Source organism: Balaenoptera acutorostrata, chromosome 9 (assembly GCF_949987535.1).
Source record: "Balaenoptera acutorostrata chromosome 9, mBalAcu1.1, whole genome shotgun sequence".
Classification (NCBI taxonomy): domain Eukaryota; kingdom Metazoa; phylum Chordata; class Mammalia; order Artiodactyla; family Balaenopteridae; genus Balaenoptera; species Balaenoptera acutorostrata.
In genome coordinates this window covers 5,072,842-5,098,546 of record NC_080072.1, presented here as the reverse complement: position 1 = coordinate 5,098,546, position 25,705 = coordinate 5,072,842, and the positions used below count along the sequence as shown (strand labels likewise).

The 25,705-nt window shown below is 56.4% G+C and overlaps 1 protein-coding gene across 3 annotated transcripts in view; it reads left to right on the top strand.

Annotated features, from left to right (window-relative positions):
• LRP5 (LDL receptor related protein 5) overlaps positions 1-25,705 on the top strand; it is a 108,952-nt gene that overhangs the window by 9,209 nt on the left and 74,038 nt on the right. For all 3 annotated transcript variants that reach the window (XM_057552977.1, XM_057552976.1, XM_057552978.1), the window contains exon 2: positions 20,057-20,453. In XM_057552977.1, coding sequence (XP_057408960.1) covers positions 20,057-20,453 — 397 coding nt within the window. The remainder of the gene's footprint in view (positions 1-20,056; positions 20,454-25,705) is intronic.

The following is a 25,705-nucleotide window of genomic DNA, read 5'->3' as shown; positions in this document are numbered from 1 at the left end:
TGGTACAAGAATTTTTATGCTAAAAAAGAAAGTTTCTGTGCTTTTGAGTTACAACTACAGAGTAGGTAGCTGAGTGAGGATATTGTTAATGAGCTTTCAGGAGTTTAAGCATTAAGAGGGCATTGCCCTGGGACTTCCCTGGCGGTCCAGTGGTTAAGACTCTGTGCTTCCACTGCAGGGGGCACGGGTTCGATCCCTGGTCGGGGAACTAAGATCCTGCAAGCCGCGCAGCGCATCCAAAAAAAAAATTTTTTTTTACGAGAACATTGCCCCTTCAGGGTCGCGCCCTTGAGCATCTGAAGCTTGTTCCAGTCGCGTTGTCACTGCTCGGGTCTCTGCATGAGTTTGCTCAGCCCTGGTTGAATCCCGGGGCCCGTGCTGTATCGTGGGAGAGCGGCTCCCGAGCCCGGCCGCCGTGGGCCTCCCGCTGCTGCCCTCTCTTTCAAGAGGCTCATTACGCCGGTCGTGGCCACCGCAGCCTGGGTCCTTGCCTGGTTCCCAGCTGCAGCTCTTAGGCTGCCCAGAACCCACGAACTGCTGACCGCCTGCTCCGGGTGCCGCCGGGGGGGTGGTCTGTGCTGGCAGAGTTCTCTGCAAGTGGAGTGTCAGCTCACAGATGCTGGCTGTCTAGCTCTGCCGGGGCGGGGCTGGGGGGCGGTCTGGGGGACCCGTGCGTGCGCCCCTGCCCGGAGAGCGTGGTCCTGGTCACCATGGTGCAGGCGGTGATCTGCTGCCCTCGAGGCAGCCCGCCCCGCACCTCCTTTCAGAAGGCACTTGAGCAGTGAACGGTTCAAGATGTACAGAGGATTGCTCAGAGCCAAAGAGCAGTTCCCATGCTTTTGGCTACCAGGTCTAGCTTTTTAAAAATTTCCCCTTTACTTTGAAAGAGTTTATCCTTCCAAGGAAATTACATTTGTTAAGTAGTAACCTTTTCTGCTTATTGATCCCAGACACTCATGATCGCCAAGCCGGGCTGCTGGGGCTTGCAGGGTTTCCATCAACCTCTCACCGGGGAGTTTCCATTTGGCTTTTCAGCCGTGAAAGTGCCTCTTGGGGCCAGCACACCGCGTGGCCCCTTGGACTGTGGACCCGGGCTGGGAATAACTGATTTGGAGGATGAAGCGGGATCTGCTCCAGGATCCAGGCAGGTCGGGCTGCAAGGTGGGCGCTGGGCTTCAGGCAGCCCCCTTGCTCTGCTCCACCCGTGAGGATCCAAGAAGATGCCCTCAGAGCACCTGCCAGGCCAGCCTTTCTCCCCCTGGGCTCCTGTGTCTTAACATCACCGGCCTCTCTGGAGCTTCTTGTCTAGGTACCCAGTGCCCCGTCCTGCCAGGATGGAAGGTGGCTGAAGGTGGGACCCTACCCCACACACTGCCCCCCAGCCCTGGATGCCTAGAGGGTCGTGTTAGGGACTTTGGACCTGTGAGGGGAGAGTTTTCCAGAAACTCTGGGGGTTTAATCACTAGTCTGATCTTACTGAAGTAAGGTTTAAGGTCTCTGGATGGCTGGGGTCTCAGGGGATGTTGTGTTTTCAGTGGGGAACTGGAGAGGGTTAGGGTTTTTCCGGACTTGCCTAGGTTAGGGTTTTTCCGGACTTCCCTAGCTGGTGTCAGCAAAGTAGGGTGGTGATGCAGATGGGGGTGCCCAGTTAGGAATGCGTTCTGATCTGTGAGTGGTGAGGGACACCAAGGGACACATTTGGTTCAAGTGTCCCCTGCCCACTCTTTGTAGGTGTGAAGAGGACAGGTGGGCCTCGTGCTGCTGCTGCCTGCCCGTAGTACCTAAGGCCAGCTTGGTCCCTAGTGGACACTCAGGAAGGTCACAGCACCGTGGCACGTGTGGCGTGATGTGTTGTCCCCTCAGCAGCCGTGTCCAGTGCTGGCCTCTGAGCAGACCCGCTGTCTCAGGCACCCCTGGACAGAGGACACACTGAGCTCCCGGCCTCCTTCCCTGTCGTCCCCCCTCCTCGGTTTGCTGTGAACAGCTGAGAGAGCTGCTGGAGGAATCCCAGCCGCGAGCCTGGGGGCCCTGGGGGCTGCCCGCCCAGCCTCCCCGGCCTGGAATCCCAGGGCACAGCAGGCCCCTCCCACCTGTTCTGGCTCTGCTCACATTCCTGGCTCCACTCCCAGCTCTGCAGCCTCGGACAAGTGAGCCACCCCTCTGGCCTCAGTTTCCCCACCTGTTGGGGTGTGGGGGGGTAATCGTAGTGCCGCCGCTTAGACACACCTGAGGATGCAAAGAGGTGAGGCTGTAAAGTGCTTAGCACGGGGCCAGCTCCCGTGCGCCCTCAGTAGTTATTAGCTATTAGGGTTACTATGGCAATCATAATTGTTATTCTCTGGGGCAGGGGCCCTCAGGGGATTCTGGAATCAGGTTCAACTCCATCTGGAAGGTGGCTTGGTGGGAGCCTTCTCAGCTCGGACCACTCAGTCCATCTCTTTTGAGAAGGTGAGTGTTGAGTTGCGTTAATTGCCCCGAGTGGCCTGATGGCTCCAGTGCTGGACTTGCTTCCTTGCCGAGGTCAATCCGGCATGCATTTTGTAGCTGGAAGCCCTGTGAGGTGGGTGCCGGGAGCCCTGGGGCTGGGGGCGCAGGTACAGGTATCTGAGGGCAGCGTCTCTCCTGGAACCTGTGCTCTGTTGGAGGCATGGCCGGGAGGGTGTGGCCAGGAGCTCAATCCCTGCCTCTCCCTCCTCAGAGGATGTTGTTGGAGACCCTGCTTCCTTCTTCCCTGAGCCAGCCTGGCCGACCCCCAGGGTCTCCTCTCTCATCGGCTGACCAGCATCCCTCCTCCCAGCCCCCCAGCATCACTGGCCTGCCCACTCCCCCTTCCTACCCCGTCACCTTCCCCGCTGAAGGGCGGACGAGGCAGCCCAGGTGCTGGCTCTTCACCCTCAAACTGAAGTCCCCGCTCCTTGTGGCTTCCCTCTGTGGGACGTGGACGGTCAGCGCCCTTTGCCTGCAGGGTGGAGCCCCCGCTCCTGTGCAGCCCTGAGCTCCCTGCCCTCCCTCCGTACCTGCCCAGGTGGGACTGGCCTCCTCCTTGACCCGGGAGGCTCCCGGCTCTCCTGACCCTGGTGTTGCCTCTAGCCCAGGAGTAATTTGAGCCTCTGGCAGGTGTGCCCGGCACAGCACCAGGCCCCTGGGAGCCAGATGAGCACAGGCAGGCAGGGGCCCCATCCTCATGGCTGGCCCAGGCCAGCGGCGACTGTACCGGTGAGGGCTGTGAAGGGCCTTCCTTCCCGTGCCTGCTCCCCGGAGGTGCCGTCCGGACCCCGTCTTCCTCTGGATCGGTCTCTCTCCCTTGCGAGGAAGCATGGCGGCCTCTCTCCCTGAAAGGTTTACCTTCTGGAGGGCTATTGCTCCACTCCTTCGACCAGCTCTTGAGGCAGGGAGGTCAGCCTCATCTCCGTGGTCACTGATGAGGCTGAGGGGAAGCATGAGTTTGTGGAGTGACCCAGTGATGGGACGCGCCCCCTTCCTCCACCCCCAGACTCAAGGCTTCATCATGCAGGAGACACGTAGCTCCACGCTTAGAACCCCTGAGGCCCCCCCAGAGCCCATGTGGTCCTGGTGAGGAGGGTCCCCGGGCGGGGGGGGGAGCGTGGACTTGGGCTCTTGGGTTGTTGTGTGGCTACGGATGGGTGCACAGGAACGATGATCTTCCCTGCCCACCCTGGCAGGTGGGAACCCGGGGTGGGAGCCCCAGAGATGGCAGGAGGCGCTTTGACCCCCCAGCCTGTTCGGGCTCCCCCGCCGGAGCAGTGTCCTGCTTTCTGGGCCCTGCTCTCTCTGCCTCAGAAGGAGCAGCAAGGAGCGTCAGGCTGTAGCACGCGTCTCTGCTGCCCGAGGACAGAGGGCTTGTCCTGGAATGCACGAGGGGACCCAGACAGAGGCTGGGGGGCCGCCATCCTCCCGGGGACGGTCACGGCAGTGCCTCAGGGGGTGGTCTCCCCCTGTCTGGATGCTGCCCCGGTGTCCAGCCCTTTTGCAGACAGTTCTGGGGTCATTCGATTGCCCCATTAGGTAAAATGAATGGATTTCAAGTGTGGAAAGAACCTGAGCGCTTTGATCGCTCATCGTTGATTGGCTGAGTGTGACTTTGGTCACCTTGTGCCTCACTCTCCTGGTCCATAAAATGGGGTGACGGCAGCCCTACCTGCTATGGGGACCAGGTCACATCAGGTGTGACTGAATCACGTGCTGTGATTCAGAAAGGGTGGTCGGATGTGGGGAAGTGAGCGGCATCCAGGCACAGTGGCTGAGAGAGGGGCTGGGGGAGGGGAGGAGGGGGCTTCTCCAGGTTTTCTCTTTGGTGAAACCTGCTCCGTCTTTACCTACCTGTCTGCAGGGTCCCCAGCATGCTGGATGCGCTCAGCTGGGGCCCCGCAAAACCCTAATCGTGGGCTTCTCCACGTTCTTATGAACCTCCAGACCTGATGCTCAGCTTGGTTCCAAAAATAATCAGTGCTGATCCTCGGCGCTGAACTTTATAGGCAGCCCGCAAACTCACATAAATATTTGGAATTGAGAACTGCCAGCTCCTCAGAGAATGTCAGCGTCCTGAGAGGCTTTAGCAGGGACCGGGGGCAAGAGGTTTGAGTTTTCTTTTATCTGATGGTTTTCGTCTGTCCCCTTCTCTCTGTGGGACTAGGTATCCTGAGCCCGAGGTCCTGTTGGCTCCTGGGGCAGTCTCTGGGTCTTGGCACCCAGATGGCTGCTTTTTTCCAGGAACAGAAGATCATTGGAAAACAGAGCCTCCCAATTTTGCCCCAAAAAAAGGAGATTTTGTAGAATGATGGTCAACTTGGCACGTCTTTATTATCATTATTTTTTTGCTACATTTAAAGAAAAGCTGGTACAAAGGTATGTTTGTTTCTGAAGCGTGTTTCCTTTCCCAGATGTTCTTTTCTGCTGATTCCAAAATGCATTCTGAGCTCACCTCTCCAGTTTCCTCTCTGCGGGGCAGAACAATGAGGTCTCTGTAACCACACAGGGAACACGCCACCTTCCTTGCCAGTGGGCATGGGGGGAGGTGGGACGATCCCACCTTCCCCCACCTCGGTGGAAATGACCAGTCCGTGCCAGCCTGGTGAGAGGCCCTGGCTGACTGCCGGGGGCCTGGCTGTCTGCTTGCCTGTGGGGGGGGATTTGAGGGTTGGGACTTAGAGGCACTGCAGCCTGCACCTTTGTCCCCAGTCCTTGAGTTAACTGTGTGGCCTTGCGCTAAATTCTTGTGTCTGCATTGCGTTTGTGGACCCTGGGACTTGGTACTGTCTCTCTTACCAGGAGTTGATCTGGCCCCTTTCCTCTTCTTTTTGTCTTTCTTGTATCAAATACCAGTCCTGTGCCAAGGGCAGGTCTCCAGGACACAGTGCAGGTGCAGAGTTGGCTGGAGAGCCAGGTAGAACCAGGTGGGCATCACCAGAGCCCAGGGGCCTTCAGGCCCTCCTCCGCTGCTTGGCCTCTCGCTTTGTTACTTGAGACACAGGGCGTGTGTGCTCCTTGGGGGACCTGTGAACCACACAGAGGCACGTGCGCGTTCACTCACACACACACACACACACACACACACACACACACACGTGTGCGCACACACAGTACCCTTAGAAGTGCCTCCTTGGTTGATTCCCAAGGACAGCTAAGTGACCCTGAAAGCTTGCACTTAGGGCGGTTCTGATACGGGTCTCCATTAAGAACGATCTCTATGGGATCACTTTATTGGAGGCCTACATTTAATGAAAATCTTTATTTTTGGGTCAATACGTCCTGCCTTAGAACGCCCGAGATAGAAATCTCTAGACTCGATAGATAAAAATAGCTCACATTTATTGAAAACGTACAGTGTACCAGGCAGGCTCTGAGATGTTCATCGATTGACTCATTGAACCCTTCTCCTCTCTGGGGGCGGGATGCCATCAGACCCCATCGCACAGATGAGCAAGCTGAGGCTAGGAGAGCCTGAGGACCTCTCAGGGTCGTACAGGGACCGCAGTTGGCAGACTGAGACTCCAGTGCCTACCTCTTACTTGCTATTTGAGTTGGCTGACGAGCCACAGTGCATTTACATAAGCGTGATGCTGGGCCCTCGGTCCAGACAAGGAAACAGGCCTGGAGGGGGCAGTGCCGCGAGAACCCCTCTCCGGGGTGGCCCGCCTCCTGTACAGACCTGGGGGGCCACCTGGGGCCTGTTTAGGTTGGGGCCTTGGGCCTTGGGCTGACTTGCCTTCTGCCCGAAGGGACGGGCGTGTCATCCTCCAGGGCCCGAGTCAGTCCCCATCCCAAGACCTGTCTCTCCATCTTTGCCGTGGCCTTGGGCCGCTTCCGGGAGCCTGGCAGGCCGGGAGCCGTGGAACCGAAATGGTATGTAATCAGAATGCTATATTTTGTCGAAAATAAGAATGTTAGGAATGGGCTGGTTTCTGGCAAGTCAAACTGGGACTCTGAAATACATATTTTTCCTGCTCTGCCCTGAACCTTCTAATTAGTGAGAACGCACATGGGCAGACATAAATCAAATGTCATATTCCCTAAAGACTTGTCCTAGGTATCACTGAGTGGGTAACATCCCACTGTCGCTGAATTAGGGCTTGCAGAGTGAGTGCATGTGTGGGTGTGTGTGTCGGGGCGTTTGTGGGTGCAGGGGAGGGAGGGAGGGACAGAGGTGCCTGAGGTGAGCCCTCACCACCTGTTTCCTTCCCTCTCAGGCCCCTGGGCCTCTGCTTCCGGCCCCCCAGCCCTATCAGCACCTGCACAGCCACTGCGGTGGAATATATATATTTGCCCAATTAAAACATAATTATGGGGGAAATGGCTTTCATGGAGAAGCACTTGCCCTTGCAGGAAAATCTCCGCTGTGCAGTGTTCCGTAGACCCCGGCTTCCACCACCGATGGGCTACAGTAATGGACCCGGTCTGGGGAAAGGCCATCTGTCTCTGCTGACTGGCCCTGGCGTGGGACGTGTCCTCTCCTCACTGGTGTTTGGACTGGATTCTAGATAGTAGTTGTGAACCAGCTCTGGGTGGCCTGCGGGCCGGATGCGAGCACTCGGCCTGGGGGTCCCGGTCAGTTGGGTCACCGGTTCTGTGCTGCATTGGTCGTGGAGTGTGGACCGATGCCTTGGAGACTGTTGGGTCATGTGTATCCCGGGTGGTCTGTTGTAAACGATTTCCTCGTAACCAGATGGAGGAAGCCTCTCCATCAAGGCTGGCAGCCACTGGCCACAGCCGGAGGGGCTCCTCGTGGCAGCTGCATGTATGGGGTGAGTGAGGCCCCCCTCCCCAGGGAGCCCCGGATCTCGGTGGCCATCAGCCTCCTTGTCCGTGAAAGGCGGGGGAGGCGGCTGGGGTGGTGGAAAGTGAGGGTGTGGAGCTGAGATCACCAACATCCTAGGACCCCAGGTTTTGCAAAACGTATCCCCTGGGCCAAGACTAGAAACTATTTGTGATCAGATGCATCTGGGGAATCCTGGGGCTTAGGAAGTGAACTAGGTTTCTCACTGCGGGACTTCTCAGAGCCTTTAGACTGGTAATCACGTGCCCCTGGGTCCCCCTCTGCCTAGGCAGCCTTGACAGGTTGGGGAGAGAGGGCGGTGACTGTCCTACGAGCCGGGTTGTGCCCAGGGTGACACACGACGTCGCCGGCACTGCTCTTTACTGCCACCCTCGCTTTGGGGTGGCTTCTTCAAGCTGTCACCTCTGGATGGTGGCCCTCTCTCTCTCCGCTGACCGTGTGGGATGACCCAGCGTCCTGTTTGAGTCTTAAGGTCAGAGTAAGCTCCCGGCCGTTCTCATCAAGGGATTTGGTGAGATTTGTCGACATTTATGTTCCTGGAGGTACTTGTTGGTTGCTTTGGGGCTTTGTTCCCTCACACAGATTTAGTCTAGAGTCCATAGGGTTTTGGGGCGGGGGAGGTGGTGGAGGGAAAAGCCCAGCGCAGGATCGGGGCTCCACCCCCGCCCCTGCCAATTGCGTGCTGCGTGGCCTTGCTATGTGACCTTGGTGACCTTGGTGACCGCTGTGCTTTGGATACCTTATCTACTAAAAAAGGTAGATAAGCTAGCTCCTCCCTCAGCAGGGGGTCATGAGGGTAGTTGGGCAAAGGTAGAGGGTTGGGAGCACACAGCAGGCATTTCTTCCTCTGCCCAGCCCCCTTGGGTCTGTGGTCCCCTGTGGGTGTTGGGCTGGGGGCTGGGCACTGGTGGTTACCACTTGCGAGGTGGGGGGCTCGGTGACAATCTGATGTCATCCCTGGGGGTGACCCTTTGCTGGGTGGGAATTAAGGCCACACGGTCATTCCTGAAACGGGCCAGGTCAGCTGGGTCAGGGTCGGGACCCACAGAGTAGCCCTTGGGGGCGGTTGGCTGCCCTGACACCCAGGGGTCCCTCTGCAGGCACTGGACCTGGGTCAGGTTCTGGCCCTTTGTTTGTCCCCCAGGTCTTCCAGTACCTTCCAAGCCCAGGCTCTTCCCAGAACGGAGGTTCAGTCCTGTCCTCAGCATGGCCAGTGTGCCCTCCTGCCTGCCCTAGGGCCTGAGTGGCCCCGTGTCAGGGCCATAGCCCCCTATGCAGGGGACAACCCCCCAGCCCATGTCCCTGTTTCATGAAGACCGGGAGGCCCACGTCCTAAGTTTCTTTGTGCTCTAAGGTGGCTGAAACAAACTACCTCATTTTCTTTTTATCTTTTGCAGCTGATTTCTTCTTTCCTGCTCCACCCCCCCCAAACCTGCCCCCCAACCGTTTCCTGTTTGCCTGCTTCCCTGACCTTTGAAATGTGGTCCCTGCTTCCCTGACCTTTGAAATGTGGACCCTGCTCGGGAAGCTTGCCGGGGGCCTCAGGGTTAATTACCACCTTCCTATAGGCCGTGTGCATGCGTGTGTGTGTGTGTGTGTGTGTGTGTGTGTGTGTGTGTGTGTGTGTGTGTGCGTGTGTGTGTTTATGTATGTACGTATTAGAGAGACTGGGATGGGGGCTGGGGAACCTCAGAAACGGGGTTGACCGAGCTGGAAGGGAGAGGGTGCTCTCCAAGCTGAGTGGGGGCCTGGGTCTGGCTGAGGGTCGGGGCGGTGGGCGGGGAACGTGTGGACGGAGAGGGGGAGGCAGGTGGGGAGGCAGTGGGAGCCGGGCAAGTGTGGGGTGAGTGCGGGGAGCAGGGTGTGACCACATGGCTGGGCTGGGACGGGGGTGGGGGGTGGCCTTTGTCCCGCACCCAGCCATGTGCACACAGACCTTAGGAAAGCAGGTTGGTGAATATCCACAGCTCACCTGTCAGCCCGGGTTGAGCGTAGGACTTCCCAGTGTTCCGGAAGTTTCCTCGAGCTCCTTCCCGGCCATCACCCGTGTGCCTGGCCCCGGGAGCCGCATTCTAGTTGTGTCTGTTCCGAACGCCCCCACCCCTGTGGTCGTGATAAAAGCTCTTTATAACCCGAGCAGCCTTGGTTTGGGAAAAGGCAGGCTGTCCTTCAGAATGGCTTACAGTTGTCTGCCGACCGTGGCGACATCTGCTACAGATTTGAAGCGAAATCTGGCGTTTCTTCGTGATTTGTATGCGAATGGCAGCAACTCAATCAATCAATCGATCATCATCAAGACAGCGCCTGGAGACTTCCTGGGTGGCGCAGTGGTTAAGACTCCGCGCTCCCAGGGCAGGGGGCCCGGGTTCCATCCCTGGTCAGCGAACTAGATCCCACACGCATGCTGCAACTAAGAGCCCGCATGCCGCAACTAAAGAGCCCACGTGCTGCAACGAAGATCCCGCACGCGAAAGATCCCACGTGCCACGACTAAGACCCGGTGCAGCTGAATGAATGAATGAATGAATAAATTTTTTTTAAAAAGTGCCTGGAATGGGAAGGGTGGACCACCGCCCCTTTGGCAGCCAGCCGTGTTCTGCATGGGACCGTGTGGGTGACACCCCCATCCCTGCCCTGGGGAGTGGGGTGTGGCCCGCCTGGTGAGGGTACACACAACACCCTCGGGGAAGCGGGGCGGGCTGGGAGGGCTCACAGAGGACCCAGGCTTTCACCGGGGCCCGGCGTAGCCTCCAGGGAGGGTTTGGTGGGAGTGGGAGCAGTGAAAGGCATGGGGGTGGAGAGGGTGGGGGGCCTGAGGCCTTGGTACGGGGACGGAGAGAGGAATTTGGGGATATTCCCTGGCTCAGTGGGTTCTGAGATGGGTGGGTGGGTGGGTGGATGGATGGATGGATGGATGGATGGTGAGGAGTCTTTGGGTGGGTGGTTGGGTGGGGGCTGTGATAACTCAGCCGAGGTGGAAACTGGGGAGTAGAATCATTCCCGGGCATTCGGAGATGTTATCAAAGATTCATCACTCGGGCTCAGCCCTTTCAGGCCTACAAGTTTGAGTTTGCTGAGCTTTCCATAAAAGGCAGAACATCTGTTCAGTTAAAGGAAACCCAAGATTTTATTATTGTTGTAAATGTCAAGTCTCTCCTTTAGAACATTTAGACAACTGCAGGATGGTGTCACCAAAAAGAGCCTATCTCAGTTGGGTCGAAGCCCGACATCAAACACGGGGTTCTGTGGCCGGAAGTGTGGTCGCTGTAGCTGCACGAGGGCTCCCGTGGCCGCTGCCCCCGCTGTGAGAGCAGCACAGGTGGCGAGGGCCTCCCGGGAGCTGAGGGCAGGGACGGAAATGTGGGGCGGGGGGCCCTCGGCTTCGAGGAACTTCCCACAGAAAAGTGAGCTTGGATTTTTAGTATTGCTTCTCCCTTAATTAGGAAAGTTCCATGAGACACTGAGGTGTGATTTTGCTGAGATGCTACTAATGGTACAGCAGTGACTATTTCCAGCCATTTTAAGATCTCCGAGCCTCATTCTGGGCCAAGCCGCGTGTGGTTCTTTTATTGCACTTGGAGGGGAGGGACGGAGCTTTTCTGTTCTCGTAGCTGGGGAGGCTCGTTCGCTTGCACTTTGGGGGACCGCACAGGTTTCTCCTTGGTCCCATCGTTTTAGCCAGATCAGTGCTTTTCGCCTATTTCCTCTTAGAGGGGAAATAGAGCTTTCCTGCCTGGGGAGTGGGGGAGGCTTTGTCCCCATCCCAACCCAAGTGTCTTTGAAGTTTCATGTTTTATCATAAGATTCATGGGAATTTGGCAATCTCTCTCTGTTACAGTCATGCTAGTTTCATTTTTTTTTTTAATGCTTTGAATTTTATTTGAAGCACCTGGGGGTATATTGAAGAAATAATGTGCCAGATTGTATGCAAAAAAAAAAAATAACAAAATTTTACGGGGACACTAAAGAAGACCTAGATAAATGTTCATGGATAGGAAGACAATATCGTAGAAATGTCAGTTTTCCCCTCAGTGATCTATGGATTCAGCACGATTCCCAGCGGTGCTCTTCCCTTCCCTTCCCGGTGCAGAAATGTTGGTGCCTGGCATTTGAGGATGTGAGGTCATGGTGGGGTGCCACGTAGAGGTGCCACTGGTGACATGGGCTGGGGGAGGTTGGTGGCGGGGAGGCCAGCAGAGCCTATGGGAGTGGTTGGGAGTTGGTGATACTGAGCAGGTAAGTAAATTTATTGACCATCACAAAAGCCACGTTTCCACTTTGGAGAGCGTACTGACAAACGTAGAAAGAGGGGAGACTAGAAAGTACCCCGAGGAAAGGTTTAACATTGCAAAGACAGCCATGAAGTCATGGATTTTTACCACGTGTATACACACACACACACACACAGAGAAATAGAGAAATATTATGGGTGTGTGTGTAGGAATGTACGTATATACATATACAGTGGGTTTTCGTTATTCACAGTAATTCTGGTGTATAAAGCCACCGCAAACACTGAATGAGTGAATTCTGAACCACTGGTCGTGGGGGAGATACAGGCTTGGGTTCCCCCCCCCCCAGAGCTTCTGGTCACATTTTCATCTGCCGATCGACATGCAACCTTGTTAGACCTGTGTTTCTGTTTAAAGACACCTGATGTAATAGGTATTGCTGGTTCACTCACACTGGCCCATGACCAGTGATGCTGTAAGCTCATCTAACTCCCATTTCCTCTGTGCGTACACCACACTGCAGCTACCCCGCACACCAATAGCCCCTCAGCCCTGTGCCTGGGGCCGTTTTCAATAGTGAAATCACCCACAGAAAGCACAGAAATGCCAACAATGTGGCACTAACAACTGGAGAGGGCGCTCTTTTATAGTGTGAGCTGAGGCAGGAGGGCAGAGCTCGCCTGTGCCACCTTGGCTGGGAGCTGGTGCATCAGGCGACTCTGTTTTTCCGCCCCTCTGTGCATGTGCGTGTCCAGGAATGATCGGAAAGCTCCTGGGCATCGATGGGGTTATAAATAAATCTGAGCCAGTGGGCGACCCTTCAGGCTGGCATCTGTGAATAAGGAGGAGTGACTGTGTGTGTGTTTCCCAGCTCCGTCTGCCGAGAAGGCCCAGAAGCAGTGAGCACACCCAGCACCCAGGTCTTGGCTTCTAAGGATCACTCTCCACTCAAAGGAACCAGAGCTCCTCGAGGAAGGGCCGATTCTCTGGCGGGGGCAGGGAGAAATACACAGGAGCCTGGAGCATGTCACTGTCCCAGAAAGAAAGTAAAGAAATCCTCAAGCGATGGTGGGGACGTGTCAAGGGGACCCAAGAGCCAACGTAAAGGGACTCTTACTGTCCAAACGTAGGAAACATTTGAACATCAAAGTAAATGGGAATATTAGATCTTAACCCATTTCACGAAATAGGTATAGATGAGTCTACACTGGCTTCAGTTAATGAATAAATAGCACATAGTAGACATGCTTTAATGACCAGCCAACATGTAAAATAACAAATCCTGAATGAAGGCTGTAGCTGTAGTTCTGAGTCATTCTTTTTAGTAGCTTATAATATTCTACAGTATTACTAGACCATCAGTTTTTATTCATGTTATTATTTTGAATAGTGTTAAAGTACACATAACTTTAAAATTTACCCTCTTAGCCATTTTAAAGTGTCCAGTTCGGTAGCATGAAGTACATTCATGTTGTACAACCATCACCCCCATCCATCTCCCACCATAATTGAATAAACTAGTAAACCCAGGCTTTCACCACCACAGACAACAGTGTCATGAACATCATTGTCTCTCTGTCCTGCCAGCTAAGCTCTGACATTTTTGCTTTTTTCATATTGTAAACACTTTAAAAGCAATGCCGTGAAAAATCCCAACGCGGATTTTATGGAACTTGGGGAGCTGGTTGTAAAATGTGTAAGGGGATGTAGTGGACCCGGGGCAGCCAGGGCTTTCTGAAGGACACGAATTAGGAGGGACTGTCTCTTCCGGCAGTCGGGGCTGGTTGGAAAGCCTCCTGCTCAGCACGTGGTGTGGTGCGGGGCTGGGCAAGTAGAGAACAGAGGGCACGTGGAAGCAGACGCAGGCACAGCTGGAGGAGGAGCTCCTGCCCCTGGGGATGCAGGTGTGAACAAGTGCGAAGGAGGGGTGGCGAGTGCCTACTTTGAGAAGCCCAAGCTAGAAGCCTCCCAGAGCCGTTAGGCGTCAGGAAAGTTACCGTGGGTAGAACTCATTGCCTTGAGCACATAGCTGCATCTCGGGGTCGGACCTCCGCATGCTAGGCATTCGCTAAGTCTTGTTCATGTCTGCCTCCTCCAGGGAGGCCGCCCAGCTTCACCAGACAGCTTGTTCTCCTCCAGGCACCTCCCTGTCCATGTCACTCACCTGCCTTCTCTTCCTGCTTAGGCGGTTAACTGCATGTGCACATGTGTGTATAATGTGTGTCCTGCCCAACTGCGCTGTAGGCTCCCTGAGTGTACCCCACGTTGTCTTCCATTTCTTGGCCTTCCCCGTGGTGCTGGTGTGGGACGAAGGACCATTCCTGACCCGTAAATCCATAGTTTGCCTCCAGCCTCCAGCCTGCTCCAGTGAGCAATGTAACGCTTGGTGAATATCAATAAGGCATGTACTAAAAACGTTGCTTATTTTGGTGTAGTAGCAGAGGATTGGGTTACAGTGAGTTGGGTTGTGTTTAGTGTAACCATGTGAACAGTGTAAAATACAGGCTATTGGAATGGAAGCCCAGACATCTGCTATGAATTCTATATATAAATACTGGCTATGCTTACATGGGTTAAAATGGGATTGTTGGCATTGGATCTTCAGACTCCTGATTCCACTGTGGTAGGGACTGCACGTTAATCACGGGTCCTGGTACCCGGGCCAGGAGGGGAAAGAGTGGCCTTTTTCTGACACTGACGGGCCGAGGATGCTGGGAACGGCAGACCTACCCTAGAAATAGGTGGGAGTGGTCTACTCCCCGTCCCCTGGCAGGGAAACACGGAGAACCCGCAGAACTCTGTGGGTGTTCTGAGGGCCAGGCCAAGAAGGGGCTGCGTGAATCCAGGGTCACAGAAAGGGTCATCCATGCCTGAGTTAGCCGATTGGGAAGCCAGGATGAAGGAAGAAGGTCACGGGGGGAATTCAGTGGGCTTGGGGTGCAGTGGTGCCTTTAGAAATGATCTATTGAGGTGAAATTTACGCAATGTAAAATTAACCATTTTAAAGTGAATAATCCATTGGCCTTTAGTGCATTCACAATGTTGGGTAGCCACCACGATCTAGTTCCAGAACATTCCATTGCCCCCATAGGAAACCCTGTCCCCATTAAGCGGTTTTGCCTCATTCCCCCCCCCCCCCCCACCAGCCCCTGGCCACTACCAATCTGTGTGTCTGTCTTTGTGGATTTGCCTACTTGGGACATTTCATGTGACTGGAATCCTATGCTGTGTGGCTTTTTGTGTCTGTCTTCTTCTGGAGCATCATGTTTTCAAGGCTCATCCATGTTGTAGCCTGTGTCAGTCCTTCACTGCTTTTTATGGCTGAATGATATTTCATTGTATGGATAGAGCACATTTTGTTTATCCATTTGTCCGTGGATGGACATTTGGGCTACCTCTGCCTTTGGGCGATTGTGAATCGTGCTGCTGTGACCATGCGTGTGCAAGTATTTATTTGAGTCCTCTTAATTCTCATGGGTACACACCTGGGAGTGGAATTGCTGGGTCACGTAGCAGCTCGACGGGTAACTTTTTAAAATTAATTATTTTTGGCTGCATTGGGTCTTTGTTGCTGCGCGCGGGCTTTTTTCCAGTTGCGGTGAGCGGGGGCTACTTTTCGTTGCAGTGCGCGGGCTTCTCATTGCGGTGGCTTCTCCCGTTGTGGAGCGCGGGCTCCAGGTGCGTGGGCTCAGTAGTTGTGGCTCGCGGGCTTAGTAGTTGTGGCTTGCGGGCTCTAGAGCACAGGCTCAGTAGTTGTGGTGCACAGGCTTAGTTGCTCCGCGGCATGTGGGATCTTCCCAGACCAGGGATTGAACCCGCATTCTCTGCATTGGCAGGCGGATTCTTAACCACTGCGCCACCAGGGAAGCCCCTCGACAGGTAACTTTTTGAGGACCTGCTGGGTGCTCTGCACTGCAGCCCCACAGCAGCCAGCGGTGCCTTTTAAGTAATTACCATTTCCTGCTGGATGGATAAGGAAACAGGCTCAGAGCAGAGATAAAAAGTCTGGCCCCAAATCTCGCAGCTGGAGGCCAGGCTGGGGTTTGAACGAGAGTCTGAGCTGATGTGCTTTCCTTTGTAGCAGGACCGGCCCGGGACTGGATGAAAGAAACATTTAATGAGCTACACGTACCAGCGCTGCCCCGGCTGGTGTTTACTGAGTGCCTAAAATGTGCTGCTACCGGGCTGAGGCTTTGTGTGAATTGTTCTGTTGAAGCCTCACTGTCTCTGAGGTGGGGTTGCGGTGAGGACCCCCGTCTCACAGGACGCTGAGCTCAGGGAGGCCTAGATCTGAGCCGTGCCCCTGAGCTGGCCTCAGGCTGCTCACTCGGGGGGCCGACCCGGTCTGTGTACCCTTGCGATACGTGGTCCTGAAAAAAAAAGAAACTTGCACAGAGAATGTCATAGGAACATAAATGGAACCTGGGGTTAAAACATTTAAAGATATTTATCCAGAGACTCAACAAAGTCATCTTTCATTATGCAGTCCTTTTTTCTATCTTTGTCCCCACCTAGCACCTTCTCATACCTGCAATTCTAGTACAAATCGGAGTTTATAGTTACGTTGTGTGTGTGTTGACTTAACATTTCTTACACATTTTCTGGTGTCACTGCAGTCATTTTCTTACTACTTTTTTTTTTTTTTTTTTTTTTTTTTAATAATTTTTTTTTTTCCCCTACTTTATTTATTTATTTATTTATTTTTGGCTGCGTTGGGTCCTCGGTTCGTGCGAGGGCTTTCTCCAGTTGCGGCAAGCGGGGGCCACTCCTCATGCGGTGCGGGGACCGCTCTTCATCGCGGTGCGCGGGCCTTTCACTATCGCGGCCCCTCCCGTTGCGGGGCACAGGCTCCAGACGCGCAGGCTCAGCAGCTGTGGCTCACGGGCCCAGCCGCTCCGCGGCATGTGGGATCCTCCCAGACCAGGGCTCGAACCCGTGTCCCCTGCACTAGCAGGCAGATTCTCAACCACTGCGCCACCAGGGAAGCCCTTTCTTACTACTTTAATGGACACAACTTTCTACTGAGAGAACAGCCTAGGCACCCCGATGTTGGAGATTTTTTATTTGTTTATTTTTCTTATTATAAGGAAGGCTGCAGCAAATATTGTGTCTAGGACCTTTTCCTTCCTTCAGGTGTTCCTTGGGATAAGGTCCTGTGAGGCTGATCCCTAGGGAGAGGGTTTAAATGTTTTATGGTCCTTAATACCAGATACCGTGGTATTTCCTAGAAGGGCTGTTCCTGCATCTGTGGCGGCCAGGTGACCCCGCGTGAGTCCTGGGGTGCGGTGGTGGCTGGGCTTCCGGCCCAGCTCTCAGCCTCTCTGCCCTGCACTCCTCTCCCTCCTCACACTGCTTGTTTCTTCTCCTCACTGCCCCAAAAGCTTGGGCCACTGGTCAAGAGATCAGCCCTGGCGTGACCTGGGGCAGGTCAAAGCACCCTTCCAAGAGCTGCAGTCTCCTCACCTGGGAGATACGCACCTGAGCCCCCTGACCTACAGGGTCTTGGGCCCGTGGGCATGTCACCTCGGGAAGGAGCACACAGGACCAGTGTCTGCCACCTCCTGCATGCTTCACCCCAGGACCTTTGCACTGGTCATCCCCTCTGCCAGGATGCCCTCCCTCCGGCCCTCTCTCGCCCCCTTCAAGTCTTTGCCCAGGTGTCGCTTTCTCAGCGAGGCCACCCTGACCATCTTATGTGAAACGGCAGACCCCACTCCCAAATCCTTTACCCTGCTCTGTTTTGCAAACCGCAGCATTGATGTTGCGAGGCATAACTGACATCGCCTTACCCATCATGTGGGTCGCTTGTTGTCTTTTCCCCCCACGTAATACAGGACACGAGGGTGGGTTCTTGGTTCGGTTGCGTGTCCCAGCCAGGCTGGCATGTGCTACACGACACCCCGCTGCCTGCCCGCTGGCCGGCTCTGTCGTGGACTCAGCCCAGTGCATCACTCCTCAGGACAGCCTGTCCCGACGCCAGCCCCTCACCTGGCTACTCTAATCCTGCCCGCCTCCCCAGCCTCTCTCCTCCCGTGGGGCAGGAGGGGCCCCAGGAGGCCACATCCCCCAGATGAGCCAGGGTACCCGTGGCCCCTGGGAGGCTTGGGGCCGCATCAGTCGGGGCTCCCCAAGCCCTAGGAGGGGCAGTGGGCGGGTAGGTGCCAGCTGGGGGGGGCAGCCCCCCACAAGAGGCCCCTATCGCCATGAGTACCCAGGGTGACGGGAGAGTGAAGTGGGTGCCTCTTCAGACTTAGGAGATGAGTGTGTGGTGGTTTCTAAATGTCTTCGAAGCAGGAGTGGCTTCTCCTGGAGAGAGCCTGCCCGCCCTGGCCCTCCTAGGAGTCTCAGTTTGGGAAAAGCGCAGGAAATTGAAATCCACCCCCCATCACCTGTGGCCTTTGAAGGGTGCACCTGAACTGCCCAGAGTGTAAACCGTGGGGAAAATGTGGTCTTTCCAGTTCGGGGAGAAAGAATGGAGCAGAATTAGGAATTTTTGTGCCGGGGGCAGCTTCCAGGGCTCCCTGCCTCCGGATTCTCCCCCAGCCCAGGCTCCCTGGTCTCCTCTGGGACTTTGGCTGCCGGGAAGGGTTAACTTACTGGGTGTCTGGCCAACAGCTGGGACTGGCGACTCGCCCCGTGGGTACCTCCCTCCAAAGCGCTTCCCCTGGGGGCTGGAACGCCTCTGATTGGAGACTCCTGTCTGCGGGGCCGTCCACCTCTTGAGGCTGATGCCGGGTGAGTTTCGTCCCTCACCTGAACTCCCACCAACTCCCACTGGAATACCTGTGGCAGCGGGGAGCTTGCCTTCTCCTGAGATGGTCCCTTGCACTGTCGCCCAGAGGTGCTAGTTTAGAGAAGAGAGAGAAGTCAGCGTCCTCCCTGCTGGCCTTCGCAAAGGGTTCTCAGGCGGGAGCTGGGTCCACCCTGGCGGGGGAACGTCACGGGGCCTTGGTGTGCGCACCTGTGTGTGTCTGTTTCTGGGGAGAGGGTCAGCTTATCAGAGGGCTCTGTGACCCCCGAGGTTAGGAACCACCCGGGCCGGTCCTGCCTTCGCCGGATGAGAGGGGAGGAATCTCAGGAGGCCGGGCACAGTGAACCTCGCAGGCGGGGTGGGATTACTGGTCGTCTGCGCTCCAGTGGCCGGCGGGGCCCTGGTGACGATGAATGGGCAGGTGCTCTGGGGGCACCCGTCGCCCTGCGTGTGCTGTGGGGTGTCTGTTTGCAGCAGCTTTGCTGCCTCGGTCCACGGGCCTCCAGATCCCACACGACTCTTCCTGCGAAGGCCCTCTGCTCCTGGTCTGTACGATTCTTCCTCCTCTGAAGGTCTGGACCCTCCCTGATCCTGGGTATCATCCCCTTGCCCACTGTCCTCTGACCGGCCGGCCTCTGACCCTCGGATAGCACCCGACTGCCGGCAGTGCCTCCCGTGGTGTGTGTCACTGCCACTCTGCTCTCTGGAACCTCTGGCTGGCAGTGGGGACCCAGACCCTTCTGGGCACCCCACCTTTTCCCTTCTCACCTCTCACAGAGGTGACTCACTGTCTTGAAGTTAGGGTGCTAGGGGCTGGGTGGGGAGGATGAAATGTATTTATAGAGCAGCTGCTGTGTGCTGGCCCTGGGCAGGGCAGGGCATTCTTAGACAGGCAGACAAGCCGTCCTGGAGTGCAGGGTCCAATGGGACCCTCAGCGTATTGTAGCAGCTGGGAAAACAGGGAAACTTCCATTTTTTAATTAAAAAAACCTTTTTACTGAAGTGCGTATACGCAGAAAAGTGATGCCTTTTTACAAACTAAGTACACCTGTGCAACCAGCACACGATGCGTGTTCCAGAGTGTGGCACCTCTGGTGTGCTGTTGAACTTTGTTCCTCTCGAAGCCTTATCTTACCCTTCTGTAAAATGGGTGAACTGTCACCCACGGCCCAGGCCTGCGTGCCGAGAGCCCAGGGGGCTCAGAGAGGAGCCTACCCAGCCCTGTGTGCTGTGTGTGACCTGCAGAGAGCCATCAGCCTGTGCGGATGCGCACTCTTTATTATCTGTGTGTACCTGCTTGGGGCAGGGAGGGGTGAGATTAGGGACAGGTGTTCTTTGGTGGCCATCTCCTCTTTGCAAGAGGTCAGGATGCCCAGCTCGGATGTAGTTGTTACATCCCGGTGTTCAATTTTTGCCGTGTCCCTTCCGCCACAAGGAACTGTAGACGTGACATAATGATGGTGATGGTGGGAGTGGTGGAGCCCCGGAGACCGTCCTGACCTCGAACCCTCCGCGTGTCCTCCTGCCCTGCAGAGGAGGGGCCTGGGTGGGACACACGGTGATTTCAGTAACTGCAGCGCTGTCTGCTGCGTTGAAAGAGCCTCTGAATGGGTGGCTGGACCCGCCCAGGTGCCTTCCCGGCAGTGGCTGGGGATGGAAGGAAGGAGCCGGGCGCCTCGGGCGCGGGCCGGGCAGGGTCCGGGCACCTAGCCCCCCGTCCTGGGCTGTGCGGCCCGCGGCTCAGCCTGCGGTCCTCACGGTTTGCTTCTGCCCCCACAGCCTCGCCGCTCCTCCTGTTTGCCAACCGCCGGGACGTACGGCTGGTGGACGCCGGCGGAGTCAAGTTGGAGTCCACCATTGTGGTCAGCGGCCTGGAGGATGCGGCCGCGGTGGATTTCCAGTTCTCCAAGGGAGCCGTGTACTGGACGGATGTGAGCGAGGAGGCCATCAAGCAGACCTACCTGAACCAGACCGGGGCTGCCGTGCAGAACGTGGTCATCTCCGGCCTGGTGTCGCCCGACGGCCTGGCCTGCGACTGGGTCGGCAAGAAGCTGTACTGGACGGACTCGGAGACCAATCGCATCGAGGTGGCCAACCTCAATGGGACGTCCCGGAAGGTCCTCTTCTGGCAGGACCTGGACCAGCCGCGGGCCATCGCCTTGGACCCCGCTCACGGGTAAACCCAGTACCTCTCCTCTCCCTGGTGTGGGTGGGTGGGGTCGTGATTTCCCTCTGGAACTTACTTGAGCCCACGTACCTTTTTTAGAGAAAACGCGGCAGTCTTAAAATGAGTTCGCTTTCAGAATTTGTTGTTGCGAACAATTTCCCCTTGAAACCCTGTAGTGTGGTTTTTTTTAAAACTCGCTGCCTCTGAGGCAACTGATGTGCTTGGCCGTGGATTCGAATCATTAAACGTCTCAGGTGTGTGTGTGACGGTGTCCGAGGAGGTGCGAGCGCTCTGACAGGTAGAACTCACACCTTTCGCTTCCTTTATGACTGCGTCAGCTGAAAACGGGTGGAAAAGTGAAACTCCTTGTCCAGAAGTGGAACTTGCTGTGGATGGTTTCTCTGGTGTCTTCTGGAAGCCCTCTGCTTCCCCCTGCCTCCCAGTCTGGCTGAGCTCACGTGACCTACGAAGGCTCAGGGCCCAGCCATGAGTTCCAGGTGGGGTTTTGTGAGTGGCGGTAGAGCTAAGAACATGTGCAGAGTTGAAGGCTGGGATGGAGAGACTGTGGGGAGATGACCGAGCTGCCCGGCCAGGCCAGGCTCATTGCAGACTTTCATGAGCGGTAGCTGTTCGTTCAGTCATCCCTCAGCCCTCTATTCCCTCTTCCTGCCAGCTGGGAAGGACACACTCTTAGCCAGGCTGCATCAAGCCAGGCGCCTGCCTCCTAGCCGTGCTCGACCCACTGCTGTGTCTGCCCACTTCTCTGCTGTTCATGTGTCAGAAATGGCTGTTGGGCATCTGGAACAGAAACACCATAGGACTCTGGGTTCTGGTCCTGATGCCCCTGACTTGCTGTTGCCCCTGGCAGTGCCCTTCCTTGCCCTGGAGGGGTGGTGACACTGGCCGCTCTGCCTGCAGCCCAGCATGGAGGGGCCTCTCAGCCCGCCCTGGGGTGGGTGGAATGAGGTTTGGGAGGCGGAGGCCTGTCTTGCCACTGCTGGTGTGTGGGTAGCTCGGGGAGCACCCTGGGTGAGGGGGTGCTTTGGTGGCCAAGTAAACCTCCTTACGGGGGGCTTCTCGGCGTGTTGACTGAGAAAGTGCACTAGACTGGCTTTTGATGTCGGAATAGCTGGCGCCTTCTGGAGCTGCTGGTTTAAAAGCTGAGTGTTTGTGTGTGTGTGAGCTCCATTGGGAGGTGCTTGATACTTGGTTGGGAAGTGCTCAGTTGGGAGTGCTTGGCGCTTGATGCTCGGTTGGGAGGTGCTTGATGCTCTGTTGGGAAGTGCTCAGTTGGGAGGTGCTTGGTACTTAGTTGGGAAGTGCTCAGTTGGGAGGTGCTTGGTGCTTGGTTGGGAGGTGCTCAGTTGGGAGTGCTTGGTGCTTGATGCTCGGTGGGAGGTGCTTGATGCTCGGTTGGGAAGTGCTCAGTTGGGAGGTGCTTGGTATTTGGTTGGGAAGTGCTCAGTTGGGAGGTGTTTGATGCTTGGTTGGGAAGTGCTCAGTTGGGAGGTGCTTGGTGCTTGGTTGGGAGGTGCTCAGTTGGGAGTGCTTGGTGCTTGATGCTCGGTTGGGAAGTGCTCAGTTGGGAGGTGTTTGGTATTTGGTTGGGAAGTGCTCAGTTGGGAGATGCTTAGTACTTAGTTGGGAAGTGCTCAGTTGGGAGGTGGTTGGTACTTGGTTGGGAGGTGCTCAGTGGGGAGGTGCTTGGTGCTTGGTTGAGAGCAGTCGTCTTCATGCACACACCCAGGCTGGCTTTGCCTGTAGCATCCCTAGGAGTTAGTCCGTCTCTGGCTCTGTCTTTTCTTCTTAAATGTTTGAAATCTTTTCTGATCTTGCCTCTGAGTTCTTCCCCCGGATCCTGCTGGGATCACACCCCTGCCCCTGAGGCAGAGTTGACTTTGGTGTTGGTGCCCTGGGCAGGATATCTGAGGCCCCAGCCTCTCCCCCACATCTCCCGCCGCCCCAGTGATGTGTCTGATGCATGGTGGAGCAAAGTGGTGGTGCTAAGTGTCCCACTCACCAGATCGAATGACGGTGAGAACGCTGGACTCTGGTCCCAGCTTCGTCTGTGGTGAGGTCGAGGTTAGCAGTGTCTGCTCCGTCCCCTTAGACACCGTTGCCCAGGAGGCGAGGACTCCAGGCCAGTGCATAGGGACCATGGGCAGCACCCCACTCTGCCAAATACTGGCCTGGCGGTGGTCCTTGCCATGAGTTTGAGCTGAGTCCTGGGGGCAGGACTGCTGTCCTGAGAGCGGGGATAGCGGGCTTCATTCTCCGTCCTGGCCACAGACTCGCGTCTGCAGGGGGCAGCGCTGCCTCCTCCCGGCCCTGTTGGAACCTCTGTGGTCTCCGTGTGTCCTCTTGTGATGCAGCCTTTCTGCCTCACAGCTAGGGTCCCTCCTCAGATGAGGGGATACTGCCCCGGATGCGTCATCAGGAAGGAAGGTTCTCAGTCTGAACGTCCATCTCAGGGTGCACGTGACCAAGAGCCCCATAGCCAGGAGGGCCCGCAGACCCCAGGGCCTGGACTTGGTCAGGTTCAGCAGCACGGGTGGCAAAGGGCAGGTGTCCCGGCGAGGCTGGGGAGGCACCTCCCCTCCCAGCACCAGGTGCCCACGCGGGCGGCAGAGCGGGCTCCAGGGAGGCCTCTCTGGCCCTGAGGACCCGGGGCCGGGAAGACATCGGCCCAGCGCTGGGGGGGTGGCCCAGGCCTGACCCAGCCCACGAGGGGCTGCAGTGGCTCCTGGGTCTCGAGTTAAAGCCGGGCTGAAACCCAACCCCCTCTTTAAAATGCAAAATGGCCCTTCCCTAAAATAACACACAACCACAACCGCAGCCAGCCTCTGCCCTCTGGGCCGAGACCAGGCTGCAGGGCTTTGCTTCAGGACTTGATTTTCCTCCGTGGAGCTTGGCTGGGCCTGTGGCAGCGTTGAAGGCTCTGCACGAGCACATCCACGCCAGCTGGGCTCTGGGAACGGGGTGGCTCGCAAATTCCCCATTTAAGGAAACCAGCCGGGCCTCTGTTATGAAACCCGGGGGAAAGAATTTGAATTATGCTCCTCGCGGAGGTCCTGAGCCTGCACATTTTCCGGCCTTTCCCGTTGGCCACCGAGGAGCATTCAGGGAGCATGTGAGTGGATGGCTCTGAGACTGATTCTCCTGATACCTTCTGGGCAGCCGGCGGGAGGGCTGGGCTCTTTCCAGGCTGCTGGGGGTGGGAAAAGCACAGGGAGAGAAAGGTGCCTGCACCAGGCCGGCGGGAGCCTTTGCTGAGCTGGCCGACGGCACCTGCGAGCCTCGGGTGCCCAGAGAAGTTCACCACCACCCCAGGCTGGGGGGTGGGTCAGACAGCGGCCAGGCTCTGACCTCAACCGGAGAACCGTGTTGTGCTCCCAGAGCTTGTGACCTGGGGCAGCGCAGCCTTCCGGAGCCTCGGTTTTCTCACCTGTCCAATGGGAATAGTCCCTGCGTCACTTCTTCAGTGGAGAGCAGAGTGGAAAGCTTGTTGGAGAGGTGTTCCGAGTTCTCTGTCCCCATGGGGGCTGGAGAGCAGGGGAGCTTGGTGACAGTGGCGGGGTGTGGTTGGCCCCTCGCCACACGTGAAGCCCCCAGGAGCTCATTCTCATCATCTGTCATAACCCGTCTAGCAGGTGGCAACAGTGCCAGCTCCGAAATGACACCCCTCTGGGGAGGCCACATGGCCCCATGAATGGGGGTGGCCCTCGGAGCTCCCATCTCGGGGGAGTGGCAGCTTGTGTGCGTGTCATTTGCTCTCTCCTGCTGGACAGAGACCCCCACCAAAGGGCAAGGCTGGGTCTGTTCTCCCTACATCCCTCATGACTTTGCTGGTCCCTGGTGGACGGCAGCTCAGGCTTTGCTGAAAGGGCTGAGGTTTTACCTCTGAAGACGTGGAGGCTGAGAGCGGGAGTGGGGAGGGAGTGGGGGGAGGGGACTTGATCGGTAATAGAAGCAGCTCGAAGGGAAGCAAGCCTATGGGCCCAAGGAACTAGGGCGTCTGAGAAGTGACCTGTTCTCACTCCCACTGTGTCCCACGGCCCCGCCTCTCCCCGTCTGGGCTTGCGCTCTCTTTCCTGGCAGGCCCTCCCACGATGGCACAGGTGGCTCCCAGGAGCCCCCTGCCCTCCCCTTCCAGGCCGACTCCCATCTGCCTGTCTCTAAAGCAGCCACTAAGGCTGAGGGTAATGGGGTTTGCTGATGGCTCAGGACTGATCTGTGCCCACCCCAGGAGGGGGTGTGGGAGCAGACACACCACCTGGAGAGTTTCATGGACCTCGCGTGGAGGTGGGGGGGTTCCTCAAAGGGAAATCCAGGCACTGTCCCCCTTCTCTGCGGAGAGACACTGGTGGACAAAGTAAAGTGAAACAGGTCTGCCACCCCTTGTGCCCCGTGGCTTCTCCACAGCCGACTGGGCCAGAAACCCAAGGGACTCCTGTCCTCCAGGCTGGTGTGGTACCCTCTGCTTTCCACTGAAGAGCCGTGCTGAGAGGGCGCCCCGCCTGGACATCTGGGCGCTGGTGGGGTTTGAACCCATCAGCCCAGAGGCCTGCATATTAGCTCTGCTCATGGGAAGGGACATCAAATAAGGACGCTTCTAAGGAGGCGGTGGTTTCTGGCTGGAAACCCTAAGAACATGGTTAAGCGAAGCCGAATCACCCACAACCCACCCAGGAATAACTGGTGTGTTTCAGCGTATACCTCACCTACGCATTGTTGTTTTTAACAGACTTCATTTTTTTTTTTTAATTATTATTTATTTATTTATATATATATATTTTTTGGCTGTGTTGGGTCTTCGTCTCTGTGCGAGGGCTTTCTCCAGTTGCAACAAGCGGGGGCCACTCTTCATCGCGGTGCGCGGGCCTCTCACCATCGCGGCCTCTCTCGTTGCGGAGCACAGGCTCCAGACGCGCAGGCTCAGTAATTGTGGCTCACGGGCCTAGTTGCTCCGCGGCATGTGGGATCCTCCCAGACCAGGGCTCGAACCCGTGTCCCCTGCATTGGCAGGCAGATTCTCAACCACTGCGCCACCAGGGAAGCCCAGACTTCATTTTTTTAAAGCAGTTTTAGGCTCACAGAAAAGTTGAGGGCAAGGTACAGAGAGTTCCCGTATACCCATGTACATTTAATGTCTTTTGACAAAGATTTCGTGTCACGTATCCATGGTTGTATTATCCTGCAGAATCGTTTTGCTACCCTACCAATCCTCTGTGCTCCATCAGTGCATTCCTCCCCAGTCCCTG